The 18,138-nt window shown below is 55.8% G+C and overlaps 1 protein-coding gene across 17 annotated transcripts in view; it reads left to right on the forward strand.

Annotated features, from left to right (window-relative positions):
* The window catches only part of EIF4G3 (eukaryotic translation initiation factor 4 gamma 3), a 67,567-nt gene extending 49,852 nt beyond the window's left edge, over positions 1 to 17,715 (forward strand). For 12 of the 17 annotated variants that reach the window (XM_063145268.1, XM_063145269.1, XM_063145270.1 and 9 more), the window contains 24 exons: positions 705 to 793; positions 1,335 to 1,587; positions 2,858 to 2,991; positions 3,503 to 3,628; positions 4,384 to 4,494; positions 4,701 to 4,871; positions 5,495 to 5,692; positions 6,135 to 6,281; positions 6,511 to 6,747; positions 7,125 to 7,229; positions 7,560 to 7,692; positions 8,457 to 8,551; positions 8,714 to 8,807; positions 10,119 to 10,236; positions 10,578 to 10,804; positions 11,578 to 11,697; positions 12,050 to 12,218; positions 12,323 to 12,448; positions 12,938 to 13,019; positions 13,544 to 13,642; positions 13,882 to 14,028; positions 14,719 to 14,800; positions 16,011 to 16,157; positions 16,593 to 17,715. In XM_063145268.1, the coding sequence (XP_063001338.1) occupies positions 705 to 793; positions 1,335 to 1,587; positions 2,858 to 2,991; positions 3,503 to 3,628; positions 4,384 to 4,494; positions 4,701 to 4,871; positions 5,495 to 5,692; positions 6,135 to 6,281; positions 6,511 to 6,747; positions 7,125 to 7,229; positions 7,560 to 7,692; positions 8,457 to 8,551; positions 8,714 to 8,807; positions 10,119 to 10,236; positions 10,578 to 10,804; positions 11,578 to 11,697; positions 12,050 to 12,218; positions 12,323 to 12,448; positions 12,938 to 13,019; positions 13,544 to 13,642; positions 13,882 to 14,028; positions 14,719 to 14,800; positions 16,011 to 16,157; positions 16,593 to 16,774 (3,392 nt within the window). In that variant the 3' untranslated portion in view covers positions 16,775 to 17,715. The remainder of the gene's footprint in view (positions 1 to 704; positions 794 to 1,334; positions 1,588 to 2,857; positions 2,992 to 3,502; positions 3,629 to 4,383; positions 4,495 to 4,700; positions 4,872 to 5,494; positions 5,693 to 6,134; positions 6,282 to 6,510; positions 6,748 to 7,124; positions 7,230 to 7,559; positions 7,693 to 8,456; positions 8,552 to 8,713; positions 8,808 to 10,118; positions 10,237 to 10,577; positions 10,805 to 11,577; positions 11,698 to 12,049; positions 12,219 to 12,322; positions 12,449 to 12,937; positions 13,020 to 13,543; positions 13,643 to 13,881; positions 14,029 to 14,718; positions 14,801 to 16,010; positions 16,158 to 16,592) is intronic. The other 5 variants (XM_063145260.1, XM_063145263.1, XM_063145264.1 and 2 more) reach the window with 1 other exon arrangement.
* Positions 17,716 to 18,138: the final 423 nt, after the last annotated feature.

Raw genomic sequence — 18,138 nt, forward strand, 5'->3', positions numbered from 1 at the left:
ACGTTGTCAGGTCCTCTCTTACCCTGATCTCATTATTTCCCCCTCGGTGAACATGCAGTTAAGCCGGGTTGGCATCCTCCATGGTTGGGAAAATCTTTCAGGTTTTTAGAAACTGGCATCAAATGTGAGTTTTCCAGGTCTGGCTTCAACCTCACTTCTCGGCTGTTTCCTCTTGGCACCTGTGTGCCCGGGAGGGGTGTGTGTGTTCCTCTTTCAGGCTTCAGCCGCATTGTAGTATCTTCAGAGTTCCTTGACAGGTACATGTTGGCCATGCAAAAGTGGCGTTTCCGAGATCTGAGCCCATAGTAGAGCTTTCGTGAACATAATTAGGCAGCTTTGATTCCCTCCCCCCCGTGCGCCCCCCGGCCCCATTGCTTTGCATTGTTTTGGACCATGGAAGTGTCCAACAACTGAGTGTGTTGTCAGAAATCCAGTAAAACTTCTGAGGGGCAGAAATAACATTTCTCGTTCTGTGACTGAATTGCCTTTCGTTCCTCCCCTTGTTGCAGATGGAAACACCAGCAGCGAGAAACATTCTTTTCCCCTTGTCTCAAGGTAGTCTTTCTGAGGCTGGGGCAGCCTCTCCCCGCCCCCCCCGCCCCCCGGTAGTCTAAGCTTAGCGCAAAGTGAGGCCATTCCTCAGACACTCCCGTTACAACCTTGCTTTGGATTTGGCAAGTAACCTGCCTGAATTTATCTTGCAGCCCAGACAGCTGTAACTGCACCAAAGACGTGGAAGAAACCAAAAGATCGGAGCCAGGCCCCCGAGGAGGGGGAGGAGGCTGAGCCCGAGGTAAGAGGCCTCGGGGGGGGGAGGGGGGACCCCCCTCAAAAGCAGGGGGCAGCCACCAACTCTCACCTGTGTTGCAGTGTTTCAAGGGGTAATCTGGTCTTTGAAGTATACCTGCTTTAGAGCCCCAGGCTGGTTTTCTATCCGCCCACCTTGAGTCAAACGTTCCTGCCAGGGAAGGACTAGTTACAGGGCTGTATTCTTCCAGGTTTCAGCCACGCTAGCATTCTAGTGGGGCTTTTAATCAGTTCTGGCTGAGGCGTGTTGATGGGATCAGTCCAAAAGCTCAGTCCTCTTCTCAAACGAGTTGGGTCATCCTGGGGCGGGTGAGGGGCAGAGCTGTGTGTGCACCGTCACTTCTTTGGAGGCTGTTCTGAAACGATAGAGGTTTGCGTATTCCGTAGCAGCGCCTTCGTTCCGCGGAGTCTTGCCTTGCTGTGGGTTCCGCTAGACGGAGGCCGCTGTGCTGAGCGATCGCTTTCGGCTCGCTTGGCTTGAGCCGTTGGCAGAGCCGCCCTTAACGCTGGCCTTGTTCGCTTTCCAGCCTAAAGCAGAAGAGGAACCCGGAGGGGACAAAATACTTGAATCTGAACCAGAGCCCATGAGTCACGGGACTTGCCCCAGGAGGGATTCCCCCTCTGACCTTAAAATAGCGCAGGCCGTGGAAGAAAACGGCGAGCAGGAAGGGGAACCCATCCGCAACGGCGCCGAGACCGTTTCCGAGGGCGAAGGAGGCGACGGGCCCTTGGGCTGCACCGAGAGCCCAGGCGAAGGCCCAGCCGGCCAGCAGAAGCCAGGTAACTCCCGCCACCCTCTTCTCTCTGCACTCCAGCCGGCGTCCCGCTCCCACGGCGCAGGCTGTTGCTGATCTGCTCCTTCGGTCGAGCAGCAGTTCCCCGAGCGAAGGGCCCAGAAAAGAAGGTCCCTTTGTCAGCGGGCTGTTCCCGAGGGAACGCCTCCGCGTCCGAGGGATCCAGGGTCTGGAGCTGGCCCACAGATCGGGGCTTGGGAGTCGGCTGCTACTCTCAGGCAGGGCCCCTCTCCGGGGCGTGAGGGCTGCGCTTGCGTCTGCCTTTGGGCATGCGCGGGAGCTTGCCATGGGCCCTTGGCGAGGGTTCCCCAGTGCGCTGGCTTTGAGCAAAACCGCTGCCTCGGCGAGGGCCCCTGGAGGGGAGCCAGCTTCTGAAGGCCCCGGCGTGCTTTGGCCCCTGGACCCCTCTCCCCCTTCTGCGCCTGTCTCTGGATGAGAGAGAGAGGCTTCTCCTGGGGGCTGGGGGCTGGGGCCGGGCAGCCGCTGCCATCCCCACGGCCTCCTGGTTCCATCTCAGCGCTTTCATTTTTCATGCGGTGCCTGAGCTCTGGTTTCCGGTGGGTAGAACTTGTGGCTCCAGATGTTTACTCCCCTTTGAAGAGCACGTCATTGATGACTCATTTCTGAAAGGGGCTCCAAGATGGGAGCATATAAATTCTTCATTGAGTGCTTGCTGGGCCCAGAGAGCCCTCCCTCCCCGCCCACCCTGATCTCTGGCGCCTTGCCCATTTGTGAGTCAGAACTGGCCCTCTGTAGCTCTAACGGGGAGGCTCTTCGGCCTCAGGCCGTGTCCAGGCGAGGAGGTGGCTACACAGTCCGGACAGGAATGGGCGGTGCCGTTCCCTTGTTGCCTTGCTGCCTTTTCCTCAGGCCTTTCTCCCGAGGCCCCAAGGGTAGCGTACCTGGGCTCTTCAGCTGCATACAACCACTGAGGTGAGGCTGAGAGTGAGGGGTGAGACCAAAGTCACCCACGTGGCTGAGTCAAGATCGGAACCCGGGTCTCCCCTGGTCAGAGCTCGACACTCGGTCCTCTGAACCGCCCTCGTTTTCTTGGCTGCTTCTCCAGCCTGGCCACGCCGCTGCCTTTGCCACGCAAGGGCTGTGACCGGGTGCGCTTAAGGGGAAAGACCTCCAGAGCCCACGATTGCATTTCGATGGGGATTGCACCAGGGCCAGGGCCAGGGCCAGCAGAACGAAACGAAACGCAGCGCGGCCAAAGCCCCGGGCCTGAGGCCGCTTTGTACCCTCCGTTTCAGAACCGTGGAAGCCGGCAGACTCCGAAGGGAAGAGGCAGTACGACCGGGACTTCCTCTTGGACTTCCAGTTCATGCCGGCCTGCATCCAGAAGCCGGAGGGGCTGCCGCCTATCAGCGACGTGGTCCTCGACAAGGTGAGCGGCTCGTGGGCGAGTCTCGGGCGGTGTGGGTTACTGGACGTCAAGAGGAGCCTCGGTCTCGCCTTTGGCAAGCGAGCAGGGCGTGCCGCTTGTGCCGCGGCCCGCCGTCATAGAAGTTGGGAGGTGACGCTCCCGTTGGACTCCGTTGCGGAAGTGGATCACTAGGCACAAGCAGGTACGTTGGAAAGAAGCCTGCCTGACCACCCCCACCCCACCCCACCCCCTAAGCCTTCCAGGTCTGTGTGGCCACAGATTTCAGGCTCTGGAAGCACAAGAAAATACGAAGCTCCCCCCACCCCCACCCCAAAAAAACCCCAACCCTTCCTCTGGGCATCTCTCTTCCAACACACCTATTCCGGACTGATCATCAGCCGCGTGTCTCGTTCCTAATTGCAGTTCGTGAAGCCACTCATGCGCCTTGACAGGCTGCGTCCTCCTGCTGGAACAGTTACGGCGTGATTCTTACCCTTAACGTTGCGGGGTTCTTGTTTTCTCGCCAATGCAGATCAATCAGCCAAAACCGCCTCTTCGAAATTTGGACCCTCGGATCTTGGCACGGGGTCCAGATTTCACGCCAGCGTTTGCTGATTTCGGAAGACAGCTCCCCGGTGGGCGGGGCGCAGCTGTAAGTGTGAGTTGTTCTCGATCGTGCCGTGTAGAAACGGCCGCTGGCTTTGAGTTTCAGGCAAGCAGACATTCCGGAGCCGCCCGCCCCTGTTCCCAGCCCTCCCAGTTTCAGCTGTTCAGTAAAGATGTCCAAGGAGTAACGTGGAGGAGGAGGAATTTGTGTTACTTGGTTCTTTTCTCTTCCTACAACCTAGAGATTTCTTCCTTGGTTCTGGTTGGCTGAAAAAGTGCTGCTTTTCCCTCCCAAGGCCCTGGTCCTCATCAGTCCTAAGCTGCAGGCTGCACCTCTACGAAGCCTCTAAACTGGCACGTGTCAGTCAAAGTGCTCTCTGCATTCAGCTGAACATGTGACTTTATGAGTCTTCCCAGCCTGGGGCTGCCTGGGGCACGTTGACTGCAGGGGGCCAGGGGTCAAGCCAGGCTAGGCAGGGACAACCAGAGGGTTTTTCTGCAGGAGCTTTGCGGTGGCTCTTTGGCCTGCAAAACAGCCATCCGGCTGAGGGCTTTGAGCAGGAAATCTGGGAGAGCCCAAGTCCGGTTTCTGCAGACTTGAATCCCCCCTCCCCCATTTGCAATAAGTCCCAAGGGCCTTCCTTCCCCCATAGGGTGCTCCATCGCTTTAATCGATACCTACCTGGGAACAGCAGGGCGCAGGTCTTTCTTAGCCAGCAAGGGCCTCAAAGGGCAAGCTCAGCCTGTAGACCAGCGCCCCCTTCCCCCTTTGACCCCTTATTTTGCTCGCTCTCTCTCTCTCTCCAGGCCTGCAAAGTGCAGCCCCCACCCGGACTGCCGTCGCTTGCCCGGTGCGGCCCCCCAGCATGCCCTCTGTTGGTCACGTCTCACCCACAGCTGAGGAACCTGCAGATAGGGGTGAGCCATCCTGCTGCCTCCCCCCACCCCGCCCCCAGTACACCCTCCCCGGCTGTGAGCGTCTTTGCAAAGCCCTCTCCCTTCTTCCCCTTCCTCCTCATCGAGAGAGAGGAGCAAAACCATCCCACCCCAAAGGCCCCGTCCTGCCGTGGGACTGGCGCCAGCCTTGCATTGTACTCCATTTGGGGGCCTGATCCTTGTCTTAGCTCCTGAACGTCGGACCGCGGAGATCTCAGCCTGGCCAGAGGCGGGAGCCCAGGAAGATCATCACGGTTTGCGTCAAGGAGGACGTCCACCTGAAAAAATCCGAGAACGCCTGGAGGCCGAGCCTGAAGCGCGAGACGCAGGCCGAGGAGCCCGAGAACATCAAGACTCAGGTGAGGCAGGAAGAGAAGCACCTCGTGCCGGCCGCCCAGGCGCCGGCCGGGCTCGCCACTCTAAAGCCCGGCTTTGCGTGGCAGCGGCCTTCCCCGGCCTGAGGCCCTCCAGCGTGGCCGCCCAGGAGGGCACCAGGCCGGGGCAGCTGGCCCAGAGGGAACAGGTGAGGATACCAGACAACCTACTACCTCTTTGGCAAGCCTGTTTTCTGTGTTTCTGTTGCTTGGATTGATCTGCCTTTGCTCTCCGAAGGAAAAGGAGGAGCTGCCCGCAGAGTATGAGCCTCCTGCGTCCGGAGCGGCCCCAGTGCGTGGGCTGCTGCGGCGTCTGGCGGCCTCCGTCCTGCTGTGCCTGAACGCTTCCCTGTCTTGTCTGTCCCTCTTCCCTCCCTCCTGCAACGGTCACCAGTGTGGGCGGGGCCATCAGTTCACGGTGTGCCTGGTTGGTTTGAGGGCACATTGGGCCACCGAATGCAGGGCTTGGTGAGCCAGCGCGCATGCGCCCACCTCAGGATGCCGAAGGAGCCCAGCTCTGGGTCATTTGTGGTGTCCCCACACCCCGTTTTGCTGCCTTGGGGGGCTGTTGGTGCTTTATGCTCCCTCCCTCCCTCCCTCCGCTGCAGGAGCTGTTCCGCAAGGTCCGAAGCATCTTAAACAAGCTGACGCCGCAGATGTTCAATCAGCTCATGAAGCAAGTGACGGATCTGACCGTGGACACGGAAGAGAGGTTGAAAGGCGTCATCGACCTGGTGTTTGAGAAAGCCATCGACGAGCCCAGCTTCTCCGTGGCCTACGCAAACATGTGCAGATGCCTTGTCACGGTGAGTGAGGCTGGGGAGCGGCGGGGAGGGGGGCGTCCGCAGAAGGGATCGGGGCGGTGGAGCCCTCTTGGGCTTGACTCCTGGCCGGATCGGGTCGCAGGTGATGGGAAAGAGACCCTGCCCTGCAGGTTAAGACAGGTGACCTGTATTAAACGGCTTAGTGAGGAAGGACGGCGCACCGAGAAAACCGACACGAACATGATGCCTGCCCCTTTCAAGGGAATCAGGAGAGGCTCATGCTCAGCAGACACTCCCCTTGCTGCCGCTCTTGGGTCAGGAACAGACTTGGATGGCTGAAGGAGCCCTGGTGGTTTTAAAGAGGGGAGCGTGGGTGGTGCCCCTGTCTGCCGACCGTGAGTGCAGTCGTCAGAGCGCCCTTCTGAGCTGTGTTGCCTTCTTCATCCTCCTCATCCTTGTGCTTCTTGTCTTGTGTTCTGTGCAGCTGAAAGTGCCCATGGCTGACAAGCCTGGCAGCACGGTGAACTTCCGGAAGTTGCTACTGAACCGTTGCCAGAAGGAATTCGAAAAGGACAAAGCTGACGACGACGTCTTCGAGAAGAAGCAGAAGGAACTGGAAGCTGCCACCACAGTGAGTCCCTAGCCAGGCGCCAAAGGCTCTTGTGTCTGTTTTGGGCGCCCGCCCAGGGGAGCAGGATGCCCGGTAGGCGAGAGCGGGGGGGAGGTGAACAAAGTGCGTGGGACGGACTGGTCTGGGGAGCCGAGCGGTGGGCGTGGGGTCTGCCCGTGGTGTTTGCCTTTGCCCGGCCAGGAAAGGGCTTCCCGGGGGCCGTTCTCACCTGCCCTGCCCTGCCCCACAGCCGGAGGAGAGGACGCGGCTTCACGACGAGCTGGAAGAGGCCAAGGACAAGGCCCGGCGGCGGTCGATCGGGAACATCAAGTTCATTGGGGAGCTCTTCAAGCTGAAAATGTTGACCGAGGCCATCATGCACGACTGTGTGGTGAAGCTGCTGAAGAACCACGACGAGGAGTCCCTGGAGTGCCTCTGCCGCCTGCTGACCACCATCGGCAAAGACTTGGACTTTGAGAAAGCCAAGGTGAGGAGGCCCCGGCATCCGCCCGAGAACGGCGCCTCAAACACGTGGAGAAGGCCCTTTCCTGTGGGCTTCCCCGATGAATGCCCTGCGCTTTCGGGCAGGAGGAAGCGGCCAGGTTCTCCTTCTGTGGCTTGGGAAGGGGGCGCGTGTTTTGCAAAGAAGTCGTGACAGGTGTGCCATGGCCACGTTGGTCAGCCCCATCCTCACCGAAACAGTGAGGAGGCTACAAAACAAGGACCCCGGCAGCAGGGCTGGGGAAAACCCTGCCTGAAACCCCAGAGAGTTGCAGCGGCCGGTCAGAGTCGATGCGCCTGGGCTGGAGGGATCCAGGGCCAGTAGGTGGCGGCCAGTGGTGAGAGCTTGTGTGTCTCCCCCAGCCTCGAATGGACCAGTATTTCAATCAAATGGAGAAGATCGTGAAAGAGAGGAAAACCTCCTCCAGAATCCGCTTCATGCTTCAGGATGTCATCGACCTCCGGCAGGTACGTGTCTGGTGAGGAAAGGTGTCGAGAGGGACTTCCAGGTGCCTTCGCGGTGCCTGCTGCCTTTAAAGGAGTGTTTGTTTGCGACGGGCAGGGCCAGGGCAGGGCGAGGGCAGGGCGAGGGCAGGGCGGCGATGACATGGGCAGCTGTCGGAGGCCAGTGGTGGCTTCGTAAGTTGGGCTCGTGTCCTTCTCAGGGCCCAGATGGGCTCACAAGCACCTTCCCCCCCTCCCCCTTCCCTGCATGTCTCCCTGCTGCCCACAGTGCCCCAGAGGGGAAAGAGGGGCCGGCCGGCCAGCTCAGGCCTCGCTTCCTTGTCTCTTCTGCAGTGCAACTGGATTTCGCGGAGGGCGGACCAGGGCCCCAAGACAATAGAGCAGATTCACAAAGAAGCGAAAATCGAAGAGCAGGAGGAGCAGCGGAAAGTCCAGCAGCTGATGACCAAAGAGAAGAGACGGCCTGGTGCGTTCCGGGGGCCCTTGCAGTCCCAAGCGCAAGAGGGGAGAGGAACCCGGGCCCAGGCTCCTCAGTCAGTCTGGGGGGAATCCGGAGCGCCGCCTTCTGGGCCTGGATGCTTAAGTGCCTGCACGCGCTGGGTTCACGTCTCCGTGTGTTCTGCTGAGCTCCCGCAACTCTTAATGGGCAGCAACGTAGAGCGGCGTGTTCCCCTACGATGTGTGTGTGTGTGGGGGGGGATTTTGATTTGTACCCAATGACGGTTCTCACACAACACAACAACCCATGCCCAAAGTTGAGCATGAGTTGTTACTGAACTGTGGGGTGGTTGTGCTCTGTGCTAACCCAGCCGCACTACCAAGACAACCATGAAGAGAACCCGTGGGTTGTGAACTATGGGTTGTTTGTGGTTAACAAGCCATCCTTCGTTCGCATGGCTGGCTTCACAGAACCCAACAACGCATACTCAAGTCTTGAATATGGGTTGTGGCATTATGCAAACCCAGCCAGGAACGCACATTAACATGCGTGGCTCTGTCTGGATCACTGCACACTATAGGCAGACGGTGATACAAGCAAACCAACGAGAAAAGCCCTGCTTAGGCAGGAAACGCGTTAATAATCACCCCCAAGTAGATGTTTGAAGAAAAAAGAAGCACAAACGGCCCCTTTCAAACACAGAGGCTCTCAAGCGTCAGTTAGCATGTAAAGCCCGTTCCAGAACATTTAAACTGTCGTTCGTGTCGGTATCAGAGTTCTTTGTCTTGCAGGAGTCCAGAGAGTAGAGGAGGGCGGCTGGAACACTGTGCAGGGGGCAAAAAACAGCCGCGTGCTGGACCCCACCAAGTTCCTTAAAATCACCAAGGTACGGGCCAAGGACAGGATGCTCCCTGCCCGCAGCTGCCCCCGGTATTGAGGCCCTGACACGAGAGAAGGCCCGGGAGGGGGCTTGCTTCTGTGTCACGGGGCTGGGAGGGGGCCTGCCAGGGGCCTCCCTGTGATCAGTGCCCCCGTGTGTGTCTTGCAGCCCACAATCGATGAGAAGATCCAGCTTGTGCCTAAAGCCCAGTTGGGCAGCTGGGGCAAAGGCAGCAGCGGTGGTGCCAAGGCCAGCGAGATCGGTAAGTGTGGGACGCTGCGGCGGCATTTCCCCACTCCGGGCGGCACCGGAGCTGCGGCGGCGGCCTGTGGGAAATGAGTTCTGGCCGCTGCCGTTCCTCCGCAGCGCCCAGCCCTGGGCTGCTTTCCATTACAAACGGGGCGTGCGGACTCCACGCGTGCCGTTAAAAGCCCTTCGAAATCCTGCACCAAAGTAACTGAAACTGCATGTCAGTCCAGGCTGAGTTCTGTGGCCTGGGTGTACCAGCTTCCGAAGTGAGCTGGGGCAGGCCAAGGACGCAGCCCGGAGGAGACTTGATTCAGCCGCCCCTTCGGCTTCTGACAGTTCACCAGGTCCACCAAGATGGCTAGAAATGGGCCTCCTATCCCTGAGAGACTTAAAAGGGCTGGCTTCTGCTACCAGGGCCACATTCCGCACTGGCTTGGGATTGTGGAAAAATTGCAAGCCCCCGTGGTCCCTTAAGGCTTTGGACGTCCTTAAGAAGGACATTGAGAAACTGGAGCGAAGCCAGAGAAGCGCGACCGGGATGGCGAGGGTCCTACGAGGCAAGAGCGGAGTGTGCTCAGCCTAGAGAACAGGAGACTAAGGGGAGATGGGATGGGGGTCTGTCAGACATCCGAAGGGGTGTCGTCGCACAGAAGACGGCAGGAGCAGGCTTGCTCTCTGTAGCGCCAAAGGGCAGGGCTGGAGCCCAGGGCGGGAAATGGGAGGGGAGCCAGAGTTCAGCTAAATCTGAAATCTGTCAAGAGAAACACCCAGCAGTGAGGGCCGTTCAGCACTGGAACAGAATGCCACTGGAGTTGGTCCTCCTTCGCTGGAGGTATTTCAGCAGAGGCCGGCCGGCCGCCTGTCAGGAGGGCTGTAGCTGCATCCTGCATTGCAAAGCCTGCCTTGAGCCGGGGTTGGGCTAGAGGATCTCTTAGGCCCCTCCCAACTCAGATCCCATCACTCTTTGGTTTGGATGCTCTCTCGCTCTCTCGCACTCTGGCTTCCTGCCTCTTATTATCACTTAAGAACAAGATACTCCCATTTTTTAAAAAGGATTTTAAAAAAAGTTTAAAATGAAACATCGTAAACACAACAAAATCCGTGTGACCGCGCACAGACGGTGCATTCTGAAACACGAGAGAGAGAGAGAGAGAGAGAGAGAGAGAGAGAGAGAGATCCCCATAGGCTGGAGCAGGCGGTGCATGGCCAGAGCTACGCCGCAGTGCGCGCGTTCAGAGGAAGGGGCGTTGGGCTCCCGCCGGCCGGCCGGCTGTTTCCCAGGGTCCTTGAGACCGCTGTCACTCTCCCCCACATCCTCTTGCAGATCCCTTACGACCAAGTGCCACTAGTTTGAACCGATTCTCTGCACTGCAGCCTCCCGTCTCATCTGTATCTGCCTCAGTCACCTCCTCAGAGTTGGACTCTCGCAGGGCCTTAACTAGGTAAGCCTCCTCTCTCCCGCCCGGGCTTTCCAAACGGCCTTAAAAGAGGCGTCGATCCACAGGGATTCAACCGAATGTGTGTGTCGCCTGTGCATGTACAGAGGAGACACTCCCGTTAGCCGTTCCTCCTCTTGAGGGACTATGCCAAGTCCTGTGTTGAAGCCGGAGCGGATTGCCCTTTCAGCCAAACGCTTCCTTTTCCAGTAAAGCTCGAGGTCTGCGTCTCCCGTCACTGGGACTTTGCGTTATCGATACCCCTGCTAATCGGTCCGTGGCTGAGCGGGCTTCTTAGCCGCGACAGGAGTAAGAGATTTGCCTGTGGGCTGCCTTTTCTCCCACAGTCGTGGCAGCATGGGCAGAGAGAAGAACGACAAGCTGCTGCCCTCTTCCGTGACCCGGCCCAACACCTTCTTGCGGGTCAGCGGGAGCAAAGAGCAGCTCTTGGACAACCAGGCGCAAGAGGAGCAGCGGAGGGAGATGCTGGAGACCGTGAAGCAGTTGACGGGCGGCCTGGAAAGCGACCGGAACAGCAGCACGGAGGCAGACCGGAGCAGAGCCAAGGAAACGGGTGAGCCTTTCCCCTCAGACCCAACTTGCAGGGGAGAAACGCTCCTCGGGAGTGCCGGAACCCACACATGCCCCGGCCCGCCCGCCCCGATGCATTTCAGAAAACAAGCCTGGATTTCCTTCCGCGGTCGGCGCTCTCGTTACTGAATCAAACTCAGCGGCTCCTTCCTTGCGTTCTGTGCCTTTTCCCTTCGGGCTCCTTGTTGAGCGTTTCCCTTCAGCGCGATGGCCGAGCAGCACCGCCAAGCCGGGGTTTGTGAGGAGGGCTCTGGGAAGTCAGGTGACAGCGGTGGATTGGTTGCCAGTGGTTCACACCCGTCCCCTTTGAGCTCATCGGCTGATTTTGCACCGTTTCACCCTCCTCCTGTCACTTCTAAGCCAAAATGCTGACGCTCTGGAATGGAGCACTCCCTGCAGCCTGCTCCCCTGTGCTCATCATTGGGGTGCAGCACCCCAGAATCAGCACCCAGATGCTTGTGGGCTATCATAGGACTTGCAAAATATTTCCGTTCAGGCAGGTATTCTTTTTGGCATGTGCTGGGTTTCCTTACGGGATTGTTCACCATTTTCTACTTTTGTAAGCAACTTAATTTGGGGTGGGGGGAAGTAGGCAAGGTTTTAAAACTGAAGGAGCGGGTCGTAAAAGGACAGGATGCAACTGAAACGGTTGTGTTTCATTAGAGTGACGTTGTGCATAGACCAAACTGCCTTCCCGGGGATTGTCCAGGCTCCGCCGGGGTTCCACCCACCCCTCTTTTTCAATTGCCTTAACAGCCAAGCCTGAAGTCCCCACATCCCCTGCCCAAGAAAAGCCTGCATTGTCAGAAGAGGAAATAGAAAGGAAGTGCAAATCGATCATTGATGAATTCTTGCACATTAACGATTATAAGGCAAGTAGAGCAGAGCAGCTGGTGCAGAGGATGCGGCTTGCCGCCTTCTCCCTCCTTCCCTCCCTCTTTCTTCCTTCCTTTCTGTGGCTTCAATGTTCAAACTCCGTCCTCACAAGGTCTTTATGGCGTTCGCCTCCAGAAAGCTGCCCTGAGGGACCCTCTGTGACCCTCTGCACAGGGCTGGGTTTCCGGGGAGGGGGGTGTGTGGGTGGGTGGGTGTAAAATCTGCTCCTTTGCCCTGGAGCTGGCTCCAGCCATGGTAGTGAAGGCTGGGTCTCCTCCTCCTCCACTGCAGAAGACGGCCAGGGGGGCCGTGAGCACCAACCTTCCTTTTCGGTCTTGCCTTGAGCAGGAAGCGATGCAGTGTGTGGAGGAGCTGAACGTTCCGGGCGTCCTGCCTGTCTTTGTGCAAGTCGGCGTGGAGTCCACCCTGGAGCGGAGTCAGATCACCAGAGATCACATGGGCCAGTTGCTGCATCAGCTGGTGCAGTCGGAGAAGCTAAGCAAGCAGGACTTCTTCAAGGGGTTGGTATTCTGCCGGGGAAAGGCTCACTGCTGAGCGCAGACCGAAACGGCCGGCGGCTCTCCCCGACTGAACGTGCACTGAACCACTCGGCCTTCTTCCTTAGGTTCGCCGACACCTTGGAGATGGCGGACGACATGGCTATCGATATCCCCCACATTTGGTTGTACCTGGCCGAATTGGTGACCCCCGTGTTAAAAGAAGGAGGAATCTCTATGAGAGAACTTCTGACGTAAGCAGCGCCCTTTCCCGGTGGGCGGGGTGGGGTGGCGATCCAGCCGTGGGTTGGTCAAGAGAGCCACCGTCTGCAGCGGCCTGCGTGAGGTCTGCTGTGTGTGGCTAGCTGCCTTGTTCGACCAAAGGGGCCTTCCCCAACCTGATGCCCTCCGGATCTGTTGGACTACAGCTCCCAGAATCCCCCAGCCGGGATCCGGGAAGTCTGAACCAAACAGTCCTGTTGCCTTAAAGATGGAAGTTGCTGAAGGTAGCAGCTCTTGAAATGACCTGCGTGTCAAACCGCCGCTGCTGTAGGGAGGCCTTCACTTAGCAGGAAGTTCCGGGATTTCTTGGAGAAGGGCAGTGCCCCCCTTCCTTCCTTCCTTCCTTCCTTCCTTCCTTCCTTCCTTCCTTCCTTCCTTCCTTCCCAGTGGACTCTTCCCAGCGGGGCAGCTAGCTCACCTGTGAGGTGACGACGCTGACACTTGTTTCTGTTCCTTTGCAGAGAATTTAGCAAACCCTTACTTCCTGTGGGAAGAGCTGGCATCTTGCTTTCCGAAATATTGCACCTTCTATGCAAACAAATGGTAAATGTGCCAGGCCGCTTGCAGATCTGTGTGTGTGTGCTTGCATGCCAAAGAGGTCCGTGGTATGATGGGCGAGGGCAAGATGCCTGCCTGCGAGCCCCAGACTTCAGCCCCAATCTCTGGGCTGGCTGGGGAGCAGGGAGCGCAGAGTCCGGCCTGTTCTGACGATGCTTGGAATCCAGAGACGTGCCCAGTTGCTGTTTGGATTTCTGAGCATTTCTCCGAAATCCCTTGGCCTGCAGCAGGTGGGTGGGGCCCTGAAGAACCTTCCCTCAGAACTACCCCTTGAGAGAGATTGAGAGAGAGAACGACTTGATTGGCTCTGCTGACGGCCTTGAATCCTGTTGGTTTCCAGGGCAGCCTTGCATGAGGCCGCCCTGCGAGAAGTGGCGCCTGAGCTGCAGATGGCCGCACTGGCCACGCGGGCCGGGGCCGCCTGCAGTGCCAACCCTACCACTGGCTCGGCCTCCGGCGCTTTCCCCCCGTGACATTTCCCAGCCAAGCCAAACTGCTTTGCGTTCTAGAGCCATAAGAAAGTGGCAGCCTTATGGAGGGAGGCTGGCCTCAGCTGGAGTGACATCTTACCTGAAGAGGAGGATGTCCACACCTTTCTCATGGAGCAGGTGAGCTGGGGGTGGGGTGGGGTGGGGTGGGAAGCCTTCGTTTCGCCCTCTCCAGCAGCCACAGTGGAACTCCCCTGGAAGAGCAGCCGGTTAAACACCACTTCCTGGTGTGCCTTGGGGGGTGGGGATGGGCGGTGAGCACGTAGGACCACCTCATGTCGTTCCTTGCTGGGATTTCCCAGAAAGCCTCCCTCGGCTTTTCTCCTTAAGCTCTTCCTCCTTCTCTTGTAACGCTGCAGAAGTTGGACTTCACAGAGACTGACAGTTCCAGTTCCTCAGAAGCACTTTCCAAGAAAGACCTCTCTGCTGAAGAGCTGAACAGGCAGCTGGAGAAGCTCATTATTGAGGACAAGGCTAACGATGAGCAGATCTTTGATTGGGTAGAGGTATACAACCCATAACCACGTGCAAGACCGGTTGCACGGTCCGAGTCGTGTTTCGCGGTTCCTGCAACTGCCTGGGAAAGGGGAAGAGCAGCCGGGCCGCGTCTCGGCTCCGGGTCCTGCCAGCATCGCGGAGCTTAGCAGAGTTTCACCCACAAGCTGCTCCGTCCACCCCGTCCACGCCGCGCTCTCTTCACCCTCAAGTAGTCGGCTTTCAGCAGGGCCTGGGTTAGAAGGCCCTGGGGATTCTCCCCAGACATGATTGCGAGGCTTTGTACGGTTAGAAAGGAAAAAATACTGTGTTTAGAGCCGGAAAGTTCTTCAATACAATTGCACTTTGCGTGCCACCTGAGAATGCATTTTTTTTTTTTTTTTTGCATATGTCTGCAGCAGCCTTCCTCAGTCTGCTGCTAGCTGGATGTGTTGGGCTCCAACCCTGACGAGTTTATGGGTGTTGTAGTCCAACACATTGGGAGCGGAACCGCTGGGGGGAAGGTGCCCCGTGGTAACAAACTGCGCTCTGGCTGAACACCGTGGGAGGCGTTGCCAACAGTTCCCCTGCGAGGGAGCGCTGTGGGCTCGCTGATCCGGTGGAAGGACGTTTCGCGAGGGAGCGGAATTGGAGTCCGCCGACAGCGAGGCCGTTCTGCAGCCAGTGTGCTTTTTAACTTCCTCAAATGCTCTTGATTTCAGGCTAATCTCGATGAGAGCCAGATGAGTTCACCTACATTCCTTAGAGCTTTAATGACAGCAGTTTGTAAAGCAGCTATTATAGGTGAGTAGCACGCACGCACGCACACGCACACACGTGTTCTTTAGACATCAAGTCCTAACAATCCAGTTATTTTGTGGATTTGGGTCACTTACTGCCTTTCCTTTTTAAATGGGCAAGTTTCCCCTGTGCACGGACTACACACACAAACGGTGGTGTTCAGGCACAGATAAGAGTGACTGGAACACTCTGCATTTCTTTTATTGTTAGATGTTATAATTTATTATTATATATACATATATTTATTTTATCAAATTTATAACCTAGGGAAGGGAGTCTTTCATTTGTCCATCTGTATGGTTTGGAACCAGGAGAAAGCACCTGGCATCGTACCATCGGCACCAGGAATTTAATATCCTGGGTTGTTCTATTAGAAAACATTGTAGTCATTTTCCCCACAGGAACTTTTGGTTTTGACAGGGCTAGGAGGGGCCTTAGAATTTCAGCCCGGGGTGGGGGACAGGAGGCGAGGGGGTTCCCCTTCCTGCCTTCCATTTTCTGAGAATGAAAACCTCCTAAGTGCAGAGGTGGCCATTGGTGGGCACCTCTGGGTAAAGGAGAGCAGAGCCATAAGACACACCGCTCTCCCCGTAAGCTCTGCTTCTTAGGCCTTGCTCTGGGTTGCTTCGTTCTTTCTAACTGCAGATGGGATTCACGTGACTGAATGTTCCATTAAAAAAATATTAATCCCCTGCACGTAGAAAACTAGCTTGTTAGGGAGAAGGTTTCTAGCTTAACTAGTTTTCTGCATGCAGTGATTATGTGCGTGTGCGTGTGAGCTCCCAGCTGTAATCTGAAGAGGTGCAGCTGAGTGAAAATTGGGCCTTTCATTTGTTCTCATGTATTAAATTTCTATACTGCCCCATAGCCAAAGCTCTTTGGGCAGTTCACAAAACTCCTGGTGGGCCTTAGGACCCGAGAGTGGGTAGAGATATGTTCCATTTCCTCCTTTTTATACCAGAAGAGGGGCAGGAGACACAAACTTTGGGTCTGTTCGCACAGAACGGCGACATTATGTGCCAGCCAGATCTTTCTCTCAGAACTGATTTCTGGAGGAAATGCCTGGCAAGCCCAGACTTCCGAGAGCGTTCCGTTCCTCTGGCGCCACCCTAAATTCCGTTTTGTGCACAGATGTGTATAGACAGACTCACCTGCCTTCCTTGGGTCTGGTCAGCCTTAAACCAATCCTGACACAGAGTTCTTCTTTCTCTAGTGGATAGTTCCAGCTTGCGAGTGGACACTGCTGTTATCAAGCAAAGAGTCCCGATCTTACTGAAGTACCTAGACTCGGACACAGAGAAGGAACTACAAGCACTTTACGCGCTACAAGCATCAATAGTAAAACTTGATCAGCCTCCTAGTAAGTGTCCTGCATGGCCTCGGGTTTGAGCTGTCGTAAGGGCTTTGTGTGTGGCTTGTGTAAAGTCAGGGGAAGATGCCTTCCTGCTCTCGTTGGAAGACAACATGGCCAGGGGTGTGGGTGCCCCACATTTGCAAATACATTTCCTTTGTCTGCGTAATTTTGCTTATGCTTATTAGGAGGGGTTACTGGAAATCCCATTTGGTTAGCCAACTTTGGGGTGCTGTGTTGATTCCCCCGGTGGAAGCACGGAATCATCAAACTGAAAAACTTTCTAAAACCTGGGACGGGACGGGACGGGACGGGGTGCTTCAGCACACTTTGGCATTTACAGTTCCCATTTTGAACAGAACCAGCTTGCGATTTCTGCGTTGATTGCCAGCCACAAAGTGCCGTTCAGCGGGTGTCCTTCTCTTCCTTCCCCTCCTCCTGCAGATTTGTTACGGATGTTTTTCGACTGCCTGTACGACGAAGAGGTGATATCAGAGGACGCCTTCTACAAATGGGAAAGTAGCAAAGACCCAGCAGAACAGAACGGGAAAGGCGTAGCGCTGAAATCAGTCACGGCGTTCTTTAAGTGGCTACGAGAAGCGGAAGAGGAGTCGGAGGATAATTAAAACTGAATACAAAACAAAAACTAAAAAAAAAAAGGAAAAAAAACCTAAAAAAAAACAATTTAAGTATTTTTTTAAAAAAAGTTTCATGTCTTCGCCAATCACAGTGCAGCAAAGCCAATTCTCGCGCAGCAACTCCGCCCTCTTCCCACATGTGCACGAGTGGGAGAGGGGGGGAAAGTAGATATAAACGCAAGGGCGATCATGGAGGTCGAAAACGTACTTGAAAATTCAAGTCCACTTCAACCCTGAGGGCAGGAGCACTAAACCAAAATACAGCTATTATTTATAGAAAATATTTTCTCTTTTAATCTCTCTTCTTTCCTTTTTAAACAAGGACTCTTACTTTAAGAAGAAACAAATCTGTTTAGACAAAAAAAAGTGAGAACTTTAATTTATTATTTTAAGAACTGCAGATGTCAGTGTAATTTTTAAATTTGCAGTTTCTGTAACAAATTGTATAATAGACAACAACAAAAAACAAAAGCAGAGAAATAAATTTCCCTCCCTTTCAGATCCACCTCAGTTTTGCTGCAAAAGCACGGTAGCTATATAATAAATTCTCAAGGGGGTCAGGAATGAGCTAAGTGAGGGAGATGAACTTTTTAAAGGAAATATCAACAGATCTTTCTGCCTGCCTCTCAGCTTGCTTCCAAAATTAAAAAGGAAAACACGCAACGAAGTGTAACCGAAGGAACCGCGTTTGAGAAAACGGCTGTGGACCAGACTGCTTGGAGAAGAACTCAGTTCAATTGCAAACAGTGCTACCCTGGAAGCAGAAGAAGAAGAAAAGTACTAGAGATACTTTCAGAACCTTTAGAGCAACTTTAAGGCTTGTAAATACATAGAACAAATATTTAAAAGAAAGAAATTGACTCGATACTATTTCTTTTCACTTTCAAAATATAAAGAACAAAATAAAGACAAACCTTGCAAGTTTAAAAGAGCAGGAAGTGGCTTCTCTTTTGAGGGCAACCTGAACCTGCCGGCCCCCTCAGAGCAGGGGCGGGGGGCTGCCTCCCGTTGAGAGGGGCGCTGCGTTCTGGATCAGCCCCGGCCCTGACGCCGCTCGTGCGCTCAAATGTACCTGCCTGATGAGGCGAAGGGGGAAGAGCTACAGGGCTGAATAAAGCGGAGGCGGCAGCTCTTTGGGGGAGCTTTTGTCGCAGACTGAATTTTCTGTGTCGGTGCTTTGTGTACTCGGGGAACTGCAAAGGTGTCCATGTCGCGGCACTTTCCACCCTAAAGTGTGCAGGAAGAGGGCAGATGCGCCCATGCGTTCACTCATGCACATCCTTTTCTGCAGCTTGTTCATTCTGTTGCCATTCTCTCCTCCCCCTGAGGACAATATTGCTCTGTGCCTTAAT

This window comes from Elgaria multicarinata, chromosome 20, assembly GCF_023053635.1.
Source record: "Elgaria multicarinata webbii isolate HBS135686 ecotype San Diego chromosome 20, rElgMul1.1.pri, whole genome shotgun sequence".
Classification (NCBI taxonomy): Eukaryota; Metazoa; Chordata; class Lepidosauria; order Squamata; family Anguidae; genus Elgaria; species Elgaria multicarinata.